This window comes from Triturus cristatus, chromosome 1_2 (genome assembly GCF_964204655.1).
Source record: "Triturus cristatus chromosome 1_2, aTriCri1.1, whole genome shotgun sequence".
Taxonomy (NCBI): domain Eukaryota; kingdom Metazoa; phylum Chordata; class Amphibia; order Caudata; family Salamandridae; genus Triturus; species Triturus cristatus.
Genome location: NC_140580.1, coordinates 1,177,245,304 through 1,177,261,860, shown reverse-complemented (window position 1 = coordinate 1,177,261,860; position 16,557 = coordinate 1,177,245,304). Strand labels below are relative to the sequence as shown.

At 55.5% G+C, this 16,557-nt stretch overlaps 1 protein-coding gene across 1 annotated transcript in view; it reads left to right on the top strand.

Annotated features, from left to right (window-relative positions):
- The window catches only part of TBC1D13 (TBC1 domain family member 13), a 250,374-nt gene that overhangs the window by 148,874 nt on the left and 84,943 nt on the right, over positions 1 to 16,557 (top strand). The window contains exon 6 of the mRNA XM_085614058.1: positions 13,315 to 13,397. Coding sequence (XP_085470184.1) covers positions 13,315 to 13,397 — 83 coding nt within the window. The remainder of the gene's footprint in view (positions 1 to 13,314; positions 13,398 to 16,557) is intronic.

The following is a 16,557-nucleotide window of genomic DNA, read 5'->3' as shown; positions in this document are numbered from 1 at the left end:
CCTTGTTCGATCCCTGGCTCCTCTCCTCGTTCGGTCCCTGGCTCCTCTCCTCGTTCGGTCCCTGGCTCCGTGCCTTGTTCGATCCCTGGCACAAATCCCTGGCTCCTCTCCTTGATCCCTGTCTCCTCTACTCGCTTCGATCCTTGGCTTCTCTCCTTGCTTCGATCCCTGGCTTCTCTCCTCGCTTCAATTCCTGGCTGCTCTCCTCGTTTGATCCCTGGCTCCTTTCCTTGCTTCGATCCCTGGATCCTCTTCTGGTTCAATCCCTGGCTCCTCTCCTCTCCTGGCTTCGATCGCTGGCTCTTCTCCTCGCTTCACTCTCCTTGTTCGATCTCTGGCTCCTCGCCATGTTCGATCCCTGGCTTCGATACCTGGCTCTTCTCCGCATTCGATCCCTGGTTTCTTGCCTCGTTTGATCCCTGGCACACATCCCTGGTTCCTCTCCTCGATCCCTATATCCTCTCCTTGCTTTGATCATTGGCTTCTCTCCTTGCTTTGATCCCTGGCTCCTCTCCTCGTTCGATCCCTGGCTCCTCTCCTTGTTCGATCCCTGGCTCCTCTCCTTGTTCGATCCCTGGCTCCTCTCCTTGTTCTATCCCCGGCTCCTCTTCTCCTTCTATCCCTGGCTCCTCTCCTCGTTCGATCCCTGGCTCCTCCCCTCGTTCAATCTCTGGCTCCTCTCCTCGTTCGATCCCTGGCTCCTCTTCTTGTTCGATCCCTGGCTCCTCACCTCGCTTGATACCTGGCACACATCCCTGGCTCCTCTCCTCGATCCCTGTATCCTCTCCTGTCTTTGATCCTTGGCTTCTCTCCTTACTTCAATCCCTGGCTCCTCTCCTTGTTCGATCTCTGGCTCCTCTCCTTGTTCGATCCCTTGCTCCTCTCCTCGATCCCTGGCTCCTCTCCCCGCTTCGATCCCTTGCTCCTCTGCTTATTTGATCCCTGGTACGGATGTATGACGTAACAACGCGAGTCATTACAACTCGTGCAGTTACATCGCGGTCGTTACAACGAACGCATGTAACCACGCGATGCCATTACAACGCAAGTCTTTACATCGACTTGCGCTAGATGGCGTGCTAACATTAGAAAAGCGTAATTTACTATTTCAACTCCAGTCCACTTAACAGTAGGGAAGGTGTTGGGATAGTAAACTACACTATTTGTAATGTTAGCACGTCATCTAGCGCAAGTCGATGTAAAGACTTGTGTTGTAATGGCATCGCGTGGTTACATGCGTTCGTTGTAACGACCGCGATGTAACAGCATCGCGTTGTACTGAATGCGATGTAAACAATGTTTCCCCCTGGTACTCTCCTGGCTTCGATCCCTGGCTCCTCTCACAGCTACAATCCCTGGCTCCTCTCCTTGTTCGATCCCTGGCTCCTCTCCTCGTTCGGTCCCTGGCTCCTCTCCTCGTTCGGTCCCTGGCTCCGTGCCTTGTTCGATCCCTGGCACAAATCCCTGGCTCCTCTCCTTGATCCCTGTCTCCTCTACTCGCTTCGATCCTTGGCTTCTCTCCTTGCTTCGATCCCTGGCTTCTCTCCTCGCTTCAATTCCTGGCTGCTCTCCTCGTTTGATCCCTGGCTCCTTTCCTTGCTTCGATCCCTGGATCCTCTTCTGGTTCAATCCCTGGCTCCTCTCCTCTCCTGGCTTCGATCGCTGGCTCTTCTCCTCGCTTCACTCTCCTTGTTCGATCTCTGGCTCCTCGCCATGTTCGATCCCTGGCTTCGATACCTGGCTCTTCTCCGCATTCGATCCCTGGTTTCTTGCCTCGTTTGATCCCTGGCACACATCCCTGGTTCCTCTCCTCGATCCCTATATCCTCTCCTTGCTTTGATCATTGGCTTCTCTCCTTGCTTTGATCCCTGGCTCCTCTCCTCGTTCGATCCCTGGCTCCTCTCCTTGTTCGATCCCTGGCTCCTCTCCTTGTTCGATCCCTGGCTCCTCTCCTTGTTCTATCCCCGGCTCCTCTTCTCCTTCTATCCCTGGCTCCTCTTCTCGTTCTATCCCTGGCTCCTCTTCTCGTTCTATCCCTGGCTCCTCTCCTCGATCCCTGGCTCCTCTCCCCGCTTCGATCCCTTGCTTCTCTGCTTATTCGATCCCTGGCTCCTCTCCTGGCTTCGATCCCTGGCTCCTCTCTCAGCTTCGATCCCTGGCTCCTCTCCTCGTTCGATCCCAGGCTCCTCTCCGCATTCGATCCCTGGCTCCTCTTCTTGTTCAATTTCTGGCTCCTCGCCTTGTTCGATCCCTGGCACAAATCCCTGGCTCCTCTCCTCGATCCCTGTCTCCTCTACTCGCTTCTATTTTTGACTTCTCTCCTTGCTTCGATCCCTGGCTTCTCTCCTCATTTGATCACTGGCTCCGATCCCTGGCTCCTCTCCTTGCTTCGATGCCTGGCTCCTCTCCTCGTTTCAATCCCTGGCTCCTCTCCTCGTTCGAACCCTGGCTCCTTTCCTTCCTTCGATCCCTGGCTCCTCTCCTGGCTTCGATCCCTGGATCCTCTTCTCGTTCAATCTCTGGCTCCTCTCCTTATTCGATCCCCGGCTTCGATCCCTGGCTTCTCTTCTGGCTTCGATCACTGGCTCTTCTCCTCGCTTCAGTCCCTGGCTCCTCGCCATGTTCGATCCCTGGCTCCGATACCTGGCTCCTCTCCGCATTTGATCCCTGGCTCCTCTCCTCGTTCGATCCCTGGCACATCTCCTCAATCCCTGGCTCCCCTCCTCACTTCGATCCCTGGCTCCTCTCCTCGTCAATTCCTGTCTCTGATCTCTGGTGCCTCTCCTCCAGTTGATCCCTGGCTCCTCTCCTCCCTTCGATCCCTGGCTCCTCTCCTCCCTTCGATCCCTGGCTCCTCTCCTTGCTTCGATCCCTGGCTTCAATCCCTGACCCCTCTCCTCGCTTCGATCCCTGGCTCTGATCCCTGGCTTCTTTCCTGTCTTCCATCCCTGGCTCTGATCCCTGGCTCCTTTCCTGTCTTCCATCCCTGGCTCTGATCCCAGGCTCCTCTCCTCCCTTCGATCCCTGGCTCCTCTCCTTGCTTCGATCCCTGGCTTCGATCCCTGACCCCTCTCCTCGCTTCGATCCCTGGCTCTGATCCCTGGCTTCTTTCCTGTCTTCCATCCCTGTCTCCTCTCCTCCCTTCGATCCCTGGCTCTTTTTCTCCCTTCGACCCCTGGCTCTTCTCCTCCCTTCGATCCCTGGCCCCTCTCCTCGCTTCAATCCCTGGCTCCTCTCCTCTTTCAATACCTGGCTCGGATCCCTGGCTCCTCTCCTTGCTTTGATCTTTGGCTCCTCTCTTCCCTTTGATCCCTGGCTCCTCACTTGCTTCAATCCCCGGCCCCTCTCCTGGCTTCGATCCCCGGCCCCTCTCCTGGCTTCGATCCCCGGCCCCTCTCCTGGCTTCGATCCCCGGCCCCTCTCCTGGCTTCGATCCCCGGCCCCTCTCCTGGCTTCGATCCCCGGCCCCTCTCCTGGCTTCGATCCCCGGCCCCTCTCCTGGCTTCGATCCCTGGCTCCTCTCCTGGCTTCGATCCCTGGCTCCTCTCCTGGCTTCGATCCCTGGCTCCTCTCCTGGCTTTGATCCCTGGCTCCTCTCCTGGATTTGATCCCTGGCTCCTCTCCTCATTCAATCCCTGGCTCCTCTCCTCGTTCGATCCCTGGCTCCTCTCCTCGTTCGATCCCTGGCTCCTCTCCTCGTTCGATCCCTGGCTCCTCTTCTTGTTCGATCCCTGGCTCCTCTCCTCGTTCGATCCCTGGCTCCTCTCCTCGTTCGATCCCTGGCTCCTCTCCTCGTTCGATCCCTGGCTCCTCTCCTCGTTCGATCCCTGGCTCCTCTCCTCGTTCGATCCCTGGCTCCTCTTCTTGTTCGATCCCTGGCTCCTCACCTCGTTTGATCCCTGGCACACATCCCTGGCTCCTCTCCTCGATCCCTGTATCCTCTCCTCGCTTTGATCCTTGGCTTCTCTCCTTACTTCAATCCCTGGCTTCTCTCCTCGTTCGATCCCTGGCTCCTCTCCTTGTTCGATCCCTGGCTCCTCTTCTCGTTCTATCCCTGGCTCCTCTCCTCGATCCCTGGCTCCTCTCCCCACTTCGATCACTTGCTCCTCTGCTTATTCGATCCCTGGTACTCTCCTGGCTTCGATCCCTGGCTCCTCTCCTCGTTCGATCCCTGGCTCCTCTCCTCGTTCGATCCCTGGCTCCTCTCCTCGTTCGGTCCCTGGCTCCTCTCTTCGTTCGGTCCCTGGCTCCTCTTCTTTTTCAGTCCCTGGCTCCGTGCCTTGTTCGATCCCTGGCACAAATCCCTGGCTCCTCTCCTCGATCCCTGTCTCCTCTACTCGCTTCGATCCTTGGCTTCTCTCCTTGCTTCGATCCCTGGCTTCTCTCCTCGTTTGATTACTGGCTCCGAACCCTGGCTCCTCTCCTTGCTTCGATCCCTGGCTCCTCTCCTCGCTTCAATTCCTGGCTCCTCTCCTCATTCGATCCCTGGCTCCTTTCCTTGCTTCGATCCCTTGATCCTCTTCTCGTTCAATCCCTGGCTCCTCTCCTTATTCGATACCTGGCTCTTCTCCTGGTTTCGATCGCAGGCTCTTCTCCTCGCTTCACTCCCTGGCTCCTCTCCTTGTTCGATCTCTGGCTCCTCGCCATGTTCGATCCCTGGGTTCGATACCTGGCTCTTCTCCGCATTCGATCCCTGGTTTCTTGCCTCGTTTGATCCCTGGCACACATTCCTGGCTCCTCTCCTCGATCCCTATATCCTCTCCTCGCTTTGATCATTGGCTTCTCTCCTTGCTTCGATCCCTAGCTCTTCTCCTCTCGTTCGATCCCTGGCTCCTCTCCTTGTTCGATCCCTGGCTCCTCTCCTCTCCTCTCCTCGATCCCTGGCTCCTCTCCCCGCTTCGATCCCTTGCTTCTCTGCTTATTCAATCCCTTGCTCCTCTCCTGGCTTCGATCCCTGGCTCCTCTCACAGCTTCAATCCCTGGCTCCTCTCCTCGTTCGATCCCAGGCTCCTCTCCGCGTTCGATCCCTGGCTCCTCTCCGCGTTCGATCCCTGGCTCCTCTTCTTGTTCAATCCCTGGCTCCTCGCCTTGTTCGATCCCTGGCACAAATCCCTGGCTCCTCTCCTTGATCCCTGTCTCCTCTACTCGCTTCGATTTTTGACTTCTCTCTTTGCTTCGATCCCTGGCTTCTCTCCTCATTTGATCACTGACTCCGATCCCTGGCTCCTCTCCTTGCTTCGATGCCTGGCTCCTCTCCTCGTTTCAATCCCTGGCTCCTCTCCTTGTTTGATCCCTGGCTCCGATCCCTGGCTCCTTTCCTTCCTTCGATCCCTGGCTCCTTTCCTGGCTTCGATCCCTGGATCCTCTTCTCGTTCAATCCCTGGCCCCTCTCCTTATTCGATCCCCGGCTTCGATCCCTGGCTTCTCTTCTGGCTTCGATCGCTGGTTCTTCTCCTCGCTTCAGTCCCTGGCTCCTCGCCATGTTCGATCCCTGGCTCCCATACCTGGCTCCTCTCCGCATTTGATCCCTGGCTCCTCTCCTCGTTCGATCCCTGGCACATCTCCTCAATCCCTGGCTCCCCTCCTCGCTTTGATCCCTGGCTCCTCTCCTCGTCAATTCCTGTCTCTGATCTCCTGCGCCTCTCCTCCATTTGATCCCTGGCTCCTCTCCTCCCTTCGATCCCTGGCTCCTCTCCTCCCTTCGATCCCTGGCTCCTCTCCTTGCTTCGATCCCTGGCTTCAATCCCTGACCCCTCGCTTCGATCCCTGGCTCTGATCCCTGGCTTCTTTCCTGTCTTCCATCCCTGGCTCCTTTCCTGTCTTCCATCCCTGGCTCTGATCCCTGGCTCCTTTCCTGTCTTCCATCCCTGGCTCTGATCCCTGGCTCCTCTCCTCCCTTCGATCCCTGGCTCCTCTCCTTGCTTCGATCCCTGACCCCTCTCCTCGCTTCGATCCCTGGCTCTGATCCCTGGCTTCTTTCCTGTCTTCCATCCCTGACTCCTCTCCTCCCTTCGATCCCTGGCTCTTTTTCTCTCTTCGATCCCTGGCTCTTTTTCTCTCTTCGATCCCTGGCTCTTTTTCTCCCTTCGATCCCTGGCTCTTTTTCTCCCTTCGATCCCTGGCTCTTCTCCTCCCTTCGATCCCTGGCCCCTCTCCTGGCTTCAATCCCTGGCCCCTCTCCTGGCTTCAATCCCTGGCTCCTCTCCTCTTTCTATCCCTGGCTCGGATCCCTGGCTCCTCTCCTTGCTTTGATCCCTGGCTCCTCTCTTCCCTTTGATCCCTGGCTCCTCTCCTGGCTTCGATCCCCGGCCCCTCTCCTGGTTTCGATCCCCAGCCCCTCTCCTGGCTTCGATCCCTGGCTCCTCTCCTGGCTTCGATCCCTGGCTCCTCTCCTGGCTTCGATCCCTGGCTCCTCTCCTGGCTTCGATCCCTGGCTCCTCTCCTGGCTTCGATCCCTGGCTCCTCTCCTCGTCAATTCCTGTCTCTGATCTCTGGTGCCTCTCCTCCAGTTGATCCCTGGCTCCTCTCCTCCCTTCGATCCCTGGCTCCTCTCCTCCCTTCGATCCCTGGCTCCTCTCCTTGCTTCGATCCCTGGCTTCAATCCCTGACCCCTCTCCTCGCTTCGATCCCTGGCTCTGATCCCTGGCTTCTTTCCTGTCTTCCATCCCTGGCTCTGATCCCTGGCTCCTTTCCTGTCTTCCATCCCTGGCTCTGATCCCAGGCTCCTCTCCTCCCTTCGATCCCTGGCTCCTCTCCTTGCTTCGATCCCTGGCTTCGATCCCTGACCCCTCTCCTCGCTTCGATCCCTGGCTCTGATCCCTGGCTTCTTTCCTGTCTTCCATCCCTGGCTCCTCTCCTCCCTTCGATCCCTGGCTCTTTTTCTCCCTTCGACCCCTGGCTCTTTTTCTCCCTTCGACCCCTGGCTCTTTTTCTCCCTTCGACCCCTGGCTCTTCTCCTCCCTTCGATCCCTGGCCCCTCTCCTCGCTTCAATCCCTGGCTCCTCTCCTCTTTCAATCCCTGGCTCGGATCCCTGGCTCCTCTCCTTGCTTTGATCTTTGGCTCCTCTCTTCCCTTTGATCCCTGGCTCCTCACTTGCTTCAATCCCCGGCCCCTCTCCTGGCTTCGATCCCCGGCCCCTCTCCTGGCTTCGATCCCCGGCCCCTCTCCTGGCTTCGATCCCCGGCCCCTCTCCTGGCTTCGATCCCCGGCCCCTCTCCTGGCTTCGATTCCCGGCCCCTCTCCTGGCTTCGATCCCCGGCTCCTCTCCTGGCTTCGATCCCTGGCTCCTCTCCTGGCTTCGATCCCTGGCTCCTCTCCTGGCTTCGATCCCTGGCTCCTCTCCTGGCTTTGATCCCTGGCTCCTCTCCTGGCTTTGATCCCTGGCTCCTCTCCTCATTCAATCCCTGGCTCCTCTCCTCGTTCAATCCCTGGCTCCTCTCCTCGTTCGATCCCTGGCTCCTCTCCTCGTTCGATCCCTGGCTCCTCTCCTCGTTCGATCCCTGGCTCCTCTCCTCGTTCGATCCCTGGCTCCTCTCCTCGTTCGATCCCTGGCTCCTCTCCTCGTTCGATCCCTGGCTCCTCTCCTCGTTCGATCCCTGGCTCCTCTCCTCGTTCGATCCCTGGCTCCTCTCCTCGTTCGATCCCTGGCTCCTCTTCTTGTTCGATCCCTGGCTCCTCACCTCGTTTGATCCCTGGCACACATCCCTGGCTCCTCTCCTCGATCCCTGTATCCTCTCCTCGCTTTGATCCTTGGCTTCTCTCCTTACTTCAATCCCTGGCTTCTCTCCTCGTTCGATCCCTGGCTCCTCTCCTTGTTCGATCCCTGGCTCCTCTTCTCGTTCTATCCCTGGCTCCTCTCCTCGATCCCTGGCTCCTCTCCCCGCTTCGATCACTTGCTCCTCTGCTTATTCGATCCCTGGTACTCTCCTGGCTTCGATCCCTGGCTCCTCTCCTCGTTCGATCCCTGGCTCCTCTCCTCGTTCGATCCCTGGCTCCTCTCCTCGTTCGGTCCCTGGCTCCTCTCTTCGTTCGGTCCCTGGCTCCTCTTCTTTTTCAGTCCCTGGCTCCGTGCCTTGTTCGATCCCTGGCACAAATCCCTGGCTCCTCTCCTCGATCCCTGTCTCCTCTACTCGCTTCGATCCTTGGCTTCTCTCCTTGCTTCGATCCCTGGCTTCTCTCCTCGTTTGATTACTGGCTCCGAACCCTGGCTCCTCTCCTTGCTTCGATCCCTGGCTCCTCTCCTCGCTTCAATTCCTGGCTCCTCTCCTCATTCGATCCCTGGCTCCTTTCCTTGCTTCGATCCCTAGATCCTCTTCTCGTTCAATCCCTGGCTCCTCTCCTTATTCGATACCTGGCTCTTCTCCTGGCTTCGATCGCTGGCTCTTCTCCTCGCTTCACTCCCTGGCTCCTCTCCTTGTTCGATCTCTGGCTCCTCGCCATGTTCGATCCCTGGGTTCGATACCTGGCTCTTCTCCGCATTCGATCCCTGGTTTCTTGCCTCGTTTGATCCCTGGCACACATCCCTGGCTCCTCTCCTCGATCCCTATATCCTCTCCTCGCTTTGATCATTGGCTTCTCTCCTTGCTTCGATCCCTAGCTCCTCTCCTCGTTCGATCCCTGGCTCCTCTCCTTGTTCGATCCCTGGCTCCTCTCCTCTCCTCTCCTCGATCCCTGGCTCCTCTCCCCGCTTCGATCCCTTGCTTCTCTGCTTACTCAATCCCTTGCTCCTCTCCTGGCTTCGATCCCTGGCTCCTCTCACAGCTTCAATCCCTGGCTCCTCTCCGCGTTCGATCCCTGGCTCCTCTTCTTGTTCAATCCCTGGCTCCTCGCCTTGTTCGATCCCTGGCACAAATCCCTGGCTCCTCTCCTTGATCCCTGTCTCCTCTACTCGCTTCGATTTTTGACTTCTCTCTTTGCTTCGATCCCTGGCTTCTCTCCTCATTTGATCACTGACTCCGATCCCTGGCTCCTCTCCTTGCTTCGATGCCTGGCTCCTCTCCTCGTTTCAATCCCTGGCTCCTCTCCTTGTTTGATCCCTGGCTCCGATCCCTGGCTCCTTTCCTTCCTTCGATCCCTGGCTCCTTTCCTGGCTTCGATCCCTGGATCCTCTTCTCGTTCAATCCCTGGCCCCTCTCCTTATTCGATCCCCGGCTTCGATCCCTGGCTTCTCTTCTGGCTTCGATCGCTGGCTCTTCTCCTCGCTTCAGTCCCTGGCTCCTCGCCATGTTCGATCCCTGGCTCCCATACCTGGCTCCTCTCCGCATTTGATCCCTGGCTCCTCTCCTCGTTCGATCCCTGGCACATCTCCTCAATCCCTGGCTCCCCTCCTCGCTTTGATCCCTGGCTCCTCTCCTCGTCAATTCCTGTCTCTGATCTCCTGCGCCTCTCCTCCATTTGATCCCTGGCTCCTCTCCTCCCTTCGATCCCTGGCTCCTCTCCTCCCTTCGATCCCTGGCTCCTCTCCTTGCTTCGATCCCTGGCTTCAATCCCTGACCCCTCGCTTCGATCCCTGGCTCTGATCCCTGGCTTCTTTCCTGTATACCATCCCTGGCTCCTTTCCTGTCTTCCATCCCTGGCTCTGATCCCTGGCTCCTTTCCTGTCTTCCATCCCTGGCTCTGATCCCTGGCTCCTTTCCTGTCTTCCATCCCTGGCTCTGATCCCTGGCTCCTCTCCTCCCTTCGATCCCTGGCTCCTCTCCTTGCTTCGATCCCTGACCCCTCTCCTCGCTTCGATCCCTGGCTCTGATCCCTGGCTTCTTTCCTGTCTTCCATCCCTGACTCCTCTCCTCCCTTCGATCCCTGGCTCTTTTTCTCTCTTCGATCCCTGGCTCTTTTTCTCTCTTCGATCCCTGGCTCTTTTTCTCCCTTCGATCCCTGGCTCTTTTTCTCCCTTCGATCCCTGGCTCTTTTTCTCCCTTCGATCCCTGGCTCTTTTTCTCCCTTCGATCCCTGGCTCTTCTCCTCCCTTCGATCCCTGGCCCCTCTCCTGGCTTCAATCCCTGGCCCCTCTCCTGGCTTCAATCCCTGGCCCCTCTCCTGGCTTCAATCCCTGGCCCCTCTCCTGGCTTCAATCCCTGGCTCCTCTCCTCTTTCTATCCCTGGCTCGGATCCCTGGCTCCTCTCCTTGCTTTGATCCCTGGCTCCTCTCTTCCCTTTGATCCCTGGCTCCTCTCCTGGCTTCGATCCCCGGCCCCTCTCCTGGTTTCGATCCCCGGCCCCTCTCCTGGCTTCGATCCCTGGCTCCTCTCCTGGCTTCGATCCCTGGCTCCTCTCCTGGCTTCGATCCCTGGCTCCTCTCCTGGCTTCGATCCCTGGCTCCTCTCCTGGCTTCGATCCCTGGCTCCGATCCCTGGCTCCTCTCCTGGCTTCGATTCCTGGCTCCTCTCCTGGCTTCGATCCCTGGCTCCTCTCCTTGTTCGATCCCTGGCTCCTCTCCTTGTTCGATTCCTGGCTCCTCCTCTTGTTCAATCCCCGGCTCCGTGCCTTGTTCGATCCCTGGCACAAATTCCTGGCTCCTCTCCTTGATCCCTGGTTCCTCTCCTTGATCCCTGGCTTCTCTCCTCGTTCGATCACTGGCTCCGCTCCCTGGCTCCTCGCTTCGATCCCTGGCTTCTTTCTCTGGCTCTTCTCCTCGCTTCAGTCCCTGGCTCCTCACCATGTTCGATCCCTGGCTCCGATCCCTGACTCCTCTCCGCATTTGATCCCTGGCTCCTTTCCTCGTTCGATCCCTGGCTCCTTTCCTCATTCGATCCCTGGCTCCTTTCCTCGTTCGATCCCCGGCTCCTCTCCTCGTTTGATCCCCGGCTCCTCTCCTCGTTTGATCCCTGGCTCCTCTCCTCGTTTGATCCCTGGCTCCTCTCCTCGTTTGATCCCTGGCTCCTCTCCTCGTTTGATCCCTGGCTCCTCTCCTCGTTTGATCCCTGGCTCCTCTCCTCGTTTGATCCCTGGCTCCTCTCCTCGTTTGATCCCTGGCTCCTCTCCTCGTTTGATCCCTGGCTCCTCTCCTCGTTCGATCCCTGGCTCCTCTTCTTGTTCAATCCCTGGCTCCGTGCCTTGTTCGATCCCTGGCACAAATCCCTGGCTCCTGTCCTCGCTTCGATCCTTGGCTTCTCTCCTTGCTTCGATTCCTGGCTTCTCTCCTCATTCGATCACTGGCTCCGATCCCTGGCTCCTCTCCTCGCTTCAATCCCTCGCTGTGATCCCTGGCTCCTGTCCTCGTTCAATTCCTGGCCCTGATCCCTGGCTCCTTTCCTCCCTTCGATCCCTGGCTCCTCTCCTCCCTTCGATCCCTGGCTCCTCTCCTCGATCCCTAGCTCTGATCCCTGGCCTCTTTTCTGTCTTCCATCCCTGGCTCTGACCATTGGCTCTTCTCCTCCCTTCGATCCCTGGCTCTTCTCCTGCCTTCGATCCCTGGCTCCTCTCCTCGCTTCGATCCCTGGCTCCTCTCCTCGCTTCGATCCCTGGCTCCTCTCCTTGCTTCGATCCCTGGCTCCTCTCCTATTTCAATCCCTGGCTCGGATCCCTGGCTCGGATCCCTGGCTCCTATCCTCACTTTGATCCCTGGCTCCTCTCCTCAATCCCTGGCTCCTCTCCTCACTTTGATCCCTGACCCCTTTCCTCGCTTCGCTCCCTGGGTCCTCTCCTGGCTCGCTCTTTTCGGCTCTGCTCCGCGCAATGGCCTCATCTGACGTCACAATGAGTCAAAATGAAGACAGAAGTCATTTATACACGTCCGGAGTAAACATACAATTGTAAACAACTAACAGCTAGGTTATGGGAGAAGAAGGACATCGGGTCGTAGGTCACTGCTTATAGGCATAAAAGGAGCTAGATTCTAAACTAGCAACCCCTCTAGATCCGGCATTGACTCCAGATGCGGGTTTACTGGTCACTGGTCTCGTGGCTAAAAGGTTGATGGACTGGTTCACAGTTCAGTATAAGGGTAGGAACCCTTTGGTGTAATTCTGAGGCGTGTCGTCAAAGAGATCTGCGCCCATGCCGACTGCTTCACTTTGCTTCTTTGTCCTCGGAAGTTCCATCTCTGCAGAGCAGCTCTGAATCAGCATGGGGGACTTCGGCAGGTTGAGGACACGGGCACTTCAGTGGGTTGAAGACACAGGGTCCTTCGGCAGGTTGAGGACACCGGCACTTCAGTGGGTTATAGACACTGGGTCCTTCAGCGGATTGAAGACACAAGTCACTTTGTTGAATTAATGACACAGGGCCCTTCGACTGGCTGAAGACACAGGGCCCAGGCCCTTCATCAGGTTGGAGGTGCTGGGCTCTTTGGTTTGTTGAAGACGCAGGACCCTTTAAGGAGGTTGACTACGTGGCGCCCTTTGGCGGGTTGAAGACATGGGGCCCTTTGGCAAGTGTAAGACACGGGCCCCTTGGCGGGCTGAAGACTCGGGGCCCTTTGGCAAGTGGAAGATGCAGGGCCTTATGGTGAGTGGATGACGTGGACCCTTTAGCGGGTTTTAAGACGGGGGGCCTTTTGACGCGGGGCCCTTTGGCGCGTGGAAGACGCGGGGCCCTTTGCTGAGTGAAAGGCGCAGGGCCCTCTGGCAGGTTGAAGACGCAGCGCCCTTTGGCGGTTTAAAGCCGTGGGGCCCTTGGCTGGTTGAAGACGCGGGACCCATTGACCCCATTGACGGGTTGAAGCCAGGCTGCTCTCTTCACGGCATGGCATGAGCCCCATAGTATCTCGGTTTCTAAGTCTATGGACTCTCCTGCAGGAAAGACATGCATTCTGCGCACCAGACGCCAGGGGTTACACACTGCATGTACTTCTATCCACATAAACCAGTTGTTACACCAGGGAGACCCATCAGTGAGGGGCCTTTCCTCCTTTCTGATGCTCTTTTTGTTTTCTTTCCAATACCTCACTTGCTTCTAGTCCCAAAGATAACCATCTGGATGTGGCATTGAGGTGGGTAACAGAGTATTATTTACTGTTGGGAAAAATGAAACGCTATTCAGTGACCAAGTAGTGCTCTCTGGCAGTAGGATTAGCATATGGATTGGAAAGTGTCATGCTGCTGTGACTGCGAGAGGGGCGGGCACTTTGTCCTAAATGGAGCCTGAGAGGTTTCAAGGACAATCTAATGAAACTTGCGATACATTCAAGTGCCTTTATTTAGACTGTTTACAGCTCCGGGCATATAGTCATAAGATCATTGGGCATTTCATGATGTAAAGTGTCACCTCCTGTATTACATTCTTGAGGGAACAGTGTAATAAGAACAATAGTGTTCTTTAAAGGTTTGTTTTATGCCTTGAAAACTATTAATGTTTGTTTAAAAACCTCTTTACAGCCCCTCAATCCGAAACCTGACAGTCAGTGGAACACCTACTTCCGGGACAACGAGGTGCTGCTTCAGATAGATAAAGATGTGAGGTAAGTGCTGCTGCTGAAGCTCAAGGCAGGGCTGAGGGCTGGGGGTGGGGGGACATGGCTTCATGTGGGCGGAGGGGCTTACAGACGAACTTAATATTCAGTCAACATTTTACTTTCTGAAAAAGGACTTTAAAAGCAGCCATGTAAAAGTTACACTTAACAATATGGTCAGTAAATGAATTCTGAAGTGCCAGGCACGTTTTGCACCAGTGAAAAAAAAGCCCAACCATTATTGCACCTCCTGGACACTCCCCACTAGAGGACGATTTAAAATTGAGATCTTTGGTCAGTGTTGGTGTATGGGAATGCTTTGAGTCCTCTCTGTACAGTTCGGAAGCACTTGGGTCGTCTCTCTAAAAAATGGAGGTTTGAGTGGCGAGATGCAGGGAGGCGTGCTGGTCCCCCGGTTTAACTGTGTAGCGGCTACTCTTAGTAGCGAAGGTTGCTCCATAAATATATTAACACACTGAAAAATGGGGTTCGTGTGATAGCGGTAAAATGACTGTCCCATAACGCCCACCCAAGCTTCATGACTGCTCCCCTTGGGTCACCTTGGCATTTCCTTTCTGTGGCCAGATTGTTGCCCCCAGGTGACCATTCGGGGGTCCCTGCCTTTTCTATTGAAATCCTGAGCCCCACTGGCCGGCTCCCAGCTGGGGACACTTTCAGGCTTACTAGGCCAGCTCCCACTAGATGTCCACAACCATGCAGCACTGCAAGGGCCTGCTTCTCAAACCCGTTCTTTCATGGGGAGTGCGGTCAGCCGGAGCTAGGGCAGCCATGCGGATCAGGGGCACCGACTGGGAGTCATGGTGGCACCGGAGGGGCGGGTGGGTTCCTCTCTATCAGGGTAAATGTTGTCTAAACAGAGAAAACTGGCAGACTACCTCCCCCACCCACTAGGTAATGTATACGTACAGTGATGCACAAAGGAAGCCACCAGTTTGTGTAGCATATATGTGCACTCAAACTTGCAGACACATACATGTGAAAGCACCTGTTCCTGCGTCACACACATCACTGACACCTTTTCGTGCAGGATCCAGATATGATGAGGATTAAGGTCCGATTATGGGACTATATTGGACTTTCACTAGGTTGTCCCACATAGCGGTACAGGTAGAAAGGCCTATGTCCCTGACTAGAACTCATGCTACCACCACCCTCAGCCCCACATGGTCCGGCAGAGAGGGCGGTTGCCACTCTCACAAAAGGGGTTCACTTGGGTAACTCCGTCTAAGCGCACTCTCTCTTTTGAAGAGGCTATAGACTTACCAGTACTCCCTAAGAAGAAGAAGGACATAGCCACCAGTCCTCTCCATCCTTCTCTTCCTGCTTCTCCACCACCTCAGCCACCTCCGGCACCCCCTTCTCCACCACTACCTTCACCACATCATTTACATACTGACCCAGGGGACATTACACCACAGGGGTCTCCACAGCCTCCTACTGGGGATGATGGGGGGAGATGATTCTTATTCACAGCCCAAAGATCCTTGGGATAATTGGCATTGATTCCCCGGGTGACACTGACCCAGATCTCTACCCAGTCAGGCCATCACCACTTGAGGATGCATCATGTGATCAAGACCTCATTGCTAGGGCGGCAGCATAATACCAAGCCCCATAACTCAAAGACCATATAGAGAACAAATTTCTACGAGAAACACTGTCCAGCACAAATAGGGCATGCCATTTCCTCCCCATATTCAATAGCATTCTGCGCCACTCTGATGAGATCTTTAAAGACCCTATGTGGACACGTATTGTTACCCCCAGGCTAGCACACAATCTAAAGCGGCACCCTCAAATCCTATATACATCAGGGGTCAGCTTTCTCCAGGTTTCCTAGTGTTCTCTAATACCCATAAAAGACCTCAGTGGACGCTCCTCCACCTGACAAGGAGTCTAAGCTTAGTGAGGCCTCATGCAAACGGGTGGCAGCGCAATCAGCCAATTACTGGCGCATCGCCAGTAGTCAAGCTTTATTAGCAAGGTACGACAGGGCACATTGGGTTAAGATGGTGGAGCTCCTCCAATCCCTCCCTGAGGAGTGCAAAAAAAGAGGGCAGGAAATTCTAAATGAAGGAAAACTCATATCCAGTAATTCAATCAGATGTGTCCTAGACTCGGTGGACACGGCTGCCAGGGGCATCGTTACCAGTGTTTTGTTGTGTAGACCTGCTTGGCTTTGTGTTTCCGGCTTCAAGACAGAGGTGAAGCAAACCCTGTTGAATATGCCATTGGACACAAAACATCTGTTTTGTCCCCAGGTGGAGCAGGCATTACAAAAAATGAAAAAGAATACCAAGGTAGCTAAATATATGGGGGCACCACAATCCCGTTTCTTGTGGCCCCTTTCAACATCCCTCATACAAACACGTGCCAAAACAACATCTTCTGATGCCTCTACCTCCTCATACAGGCAGCAACATCAGACCTCCTCCTCTAGGGGATACTACAGAGGTGCATATAGAGGAAACAGTTTCAAGGGTCACGGTAAGGGTGCTTCCGCACGCACTGCAACCTCCACCTCGAAGCAGTGACTCCCTTTTCATCCCCCCCCAACTATTTAACGCCTGTTGGGAAAGATTACAACATTTCATCTCCACTTGGAAAAATATAAAATCAGACAACATGGTTATTGTCTGGAGCTCATCACCACACCTCCATTCCACCTCGCAGACACAATCTCTGCATACAATGTCAAAATCTGCTCAAACAGGAAGTGAAGGCTCTGTTGTTCAAAGGAGCCATAGAGCCCGTCCTTATTCAACATCAAGGCTCCGGATTGTACTCCCTAAAGGTTCTTATCCCCCCAAAAAATAGACCACTACGGCCCATCTTAGATCTGAGGCCCTTAAATCATTGCGTACTATCAGAACACTTTCATATGGTCACTCTTCAGGACGTTCCAACAAGGTGACTTTTTGTCGGCACCAGAGTTAAAGGACGCTTACTTCCACATTCCCATCCATCCAGCTCATCGCAAGTACCTCAGGTCCGTTATAGCTGAAAAGCACTGGCAATTCAAAGTAATCCCACTCGTAGTTACTACCGCTCCCTGTGTGTTCACCAAATTCCTAGCAGTGGTGGCCGCACATCTACGCAATCTGAACATTCATGTCTTCCCATATCTAGACGACTGGCTCATCAAAGC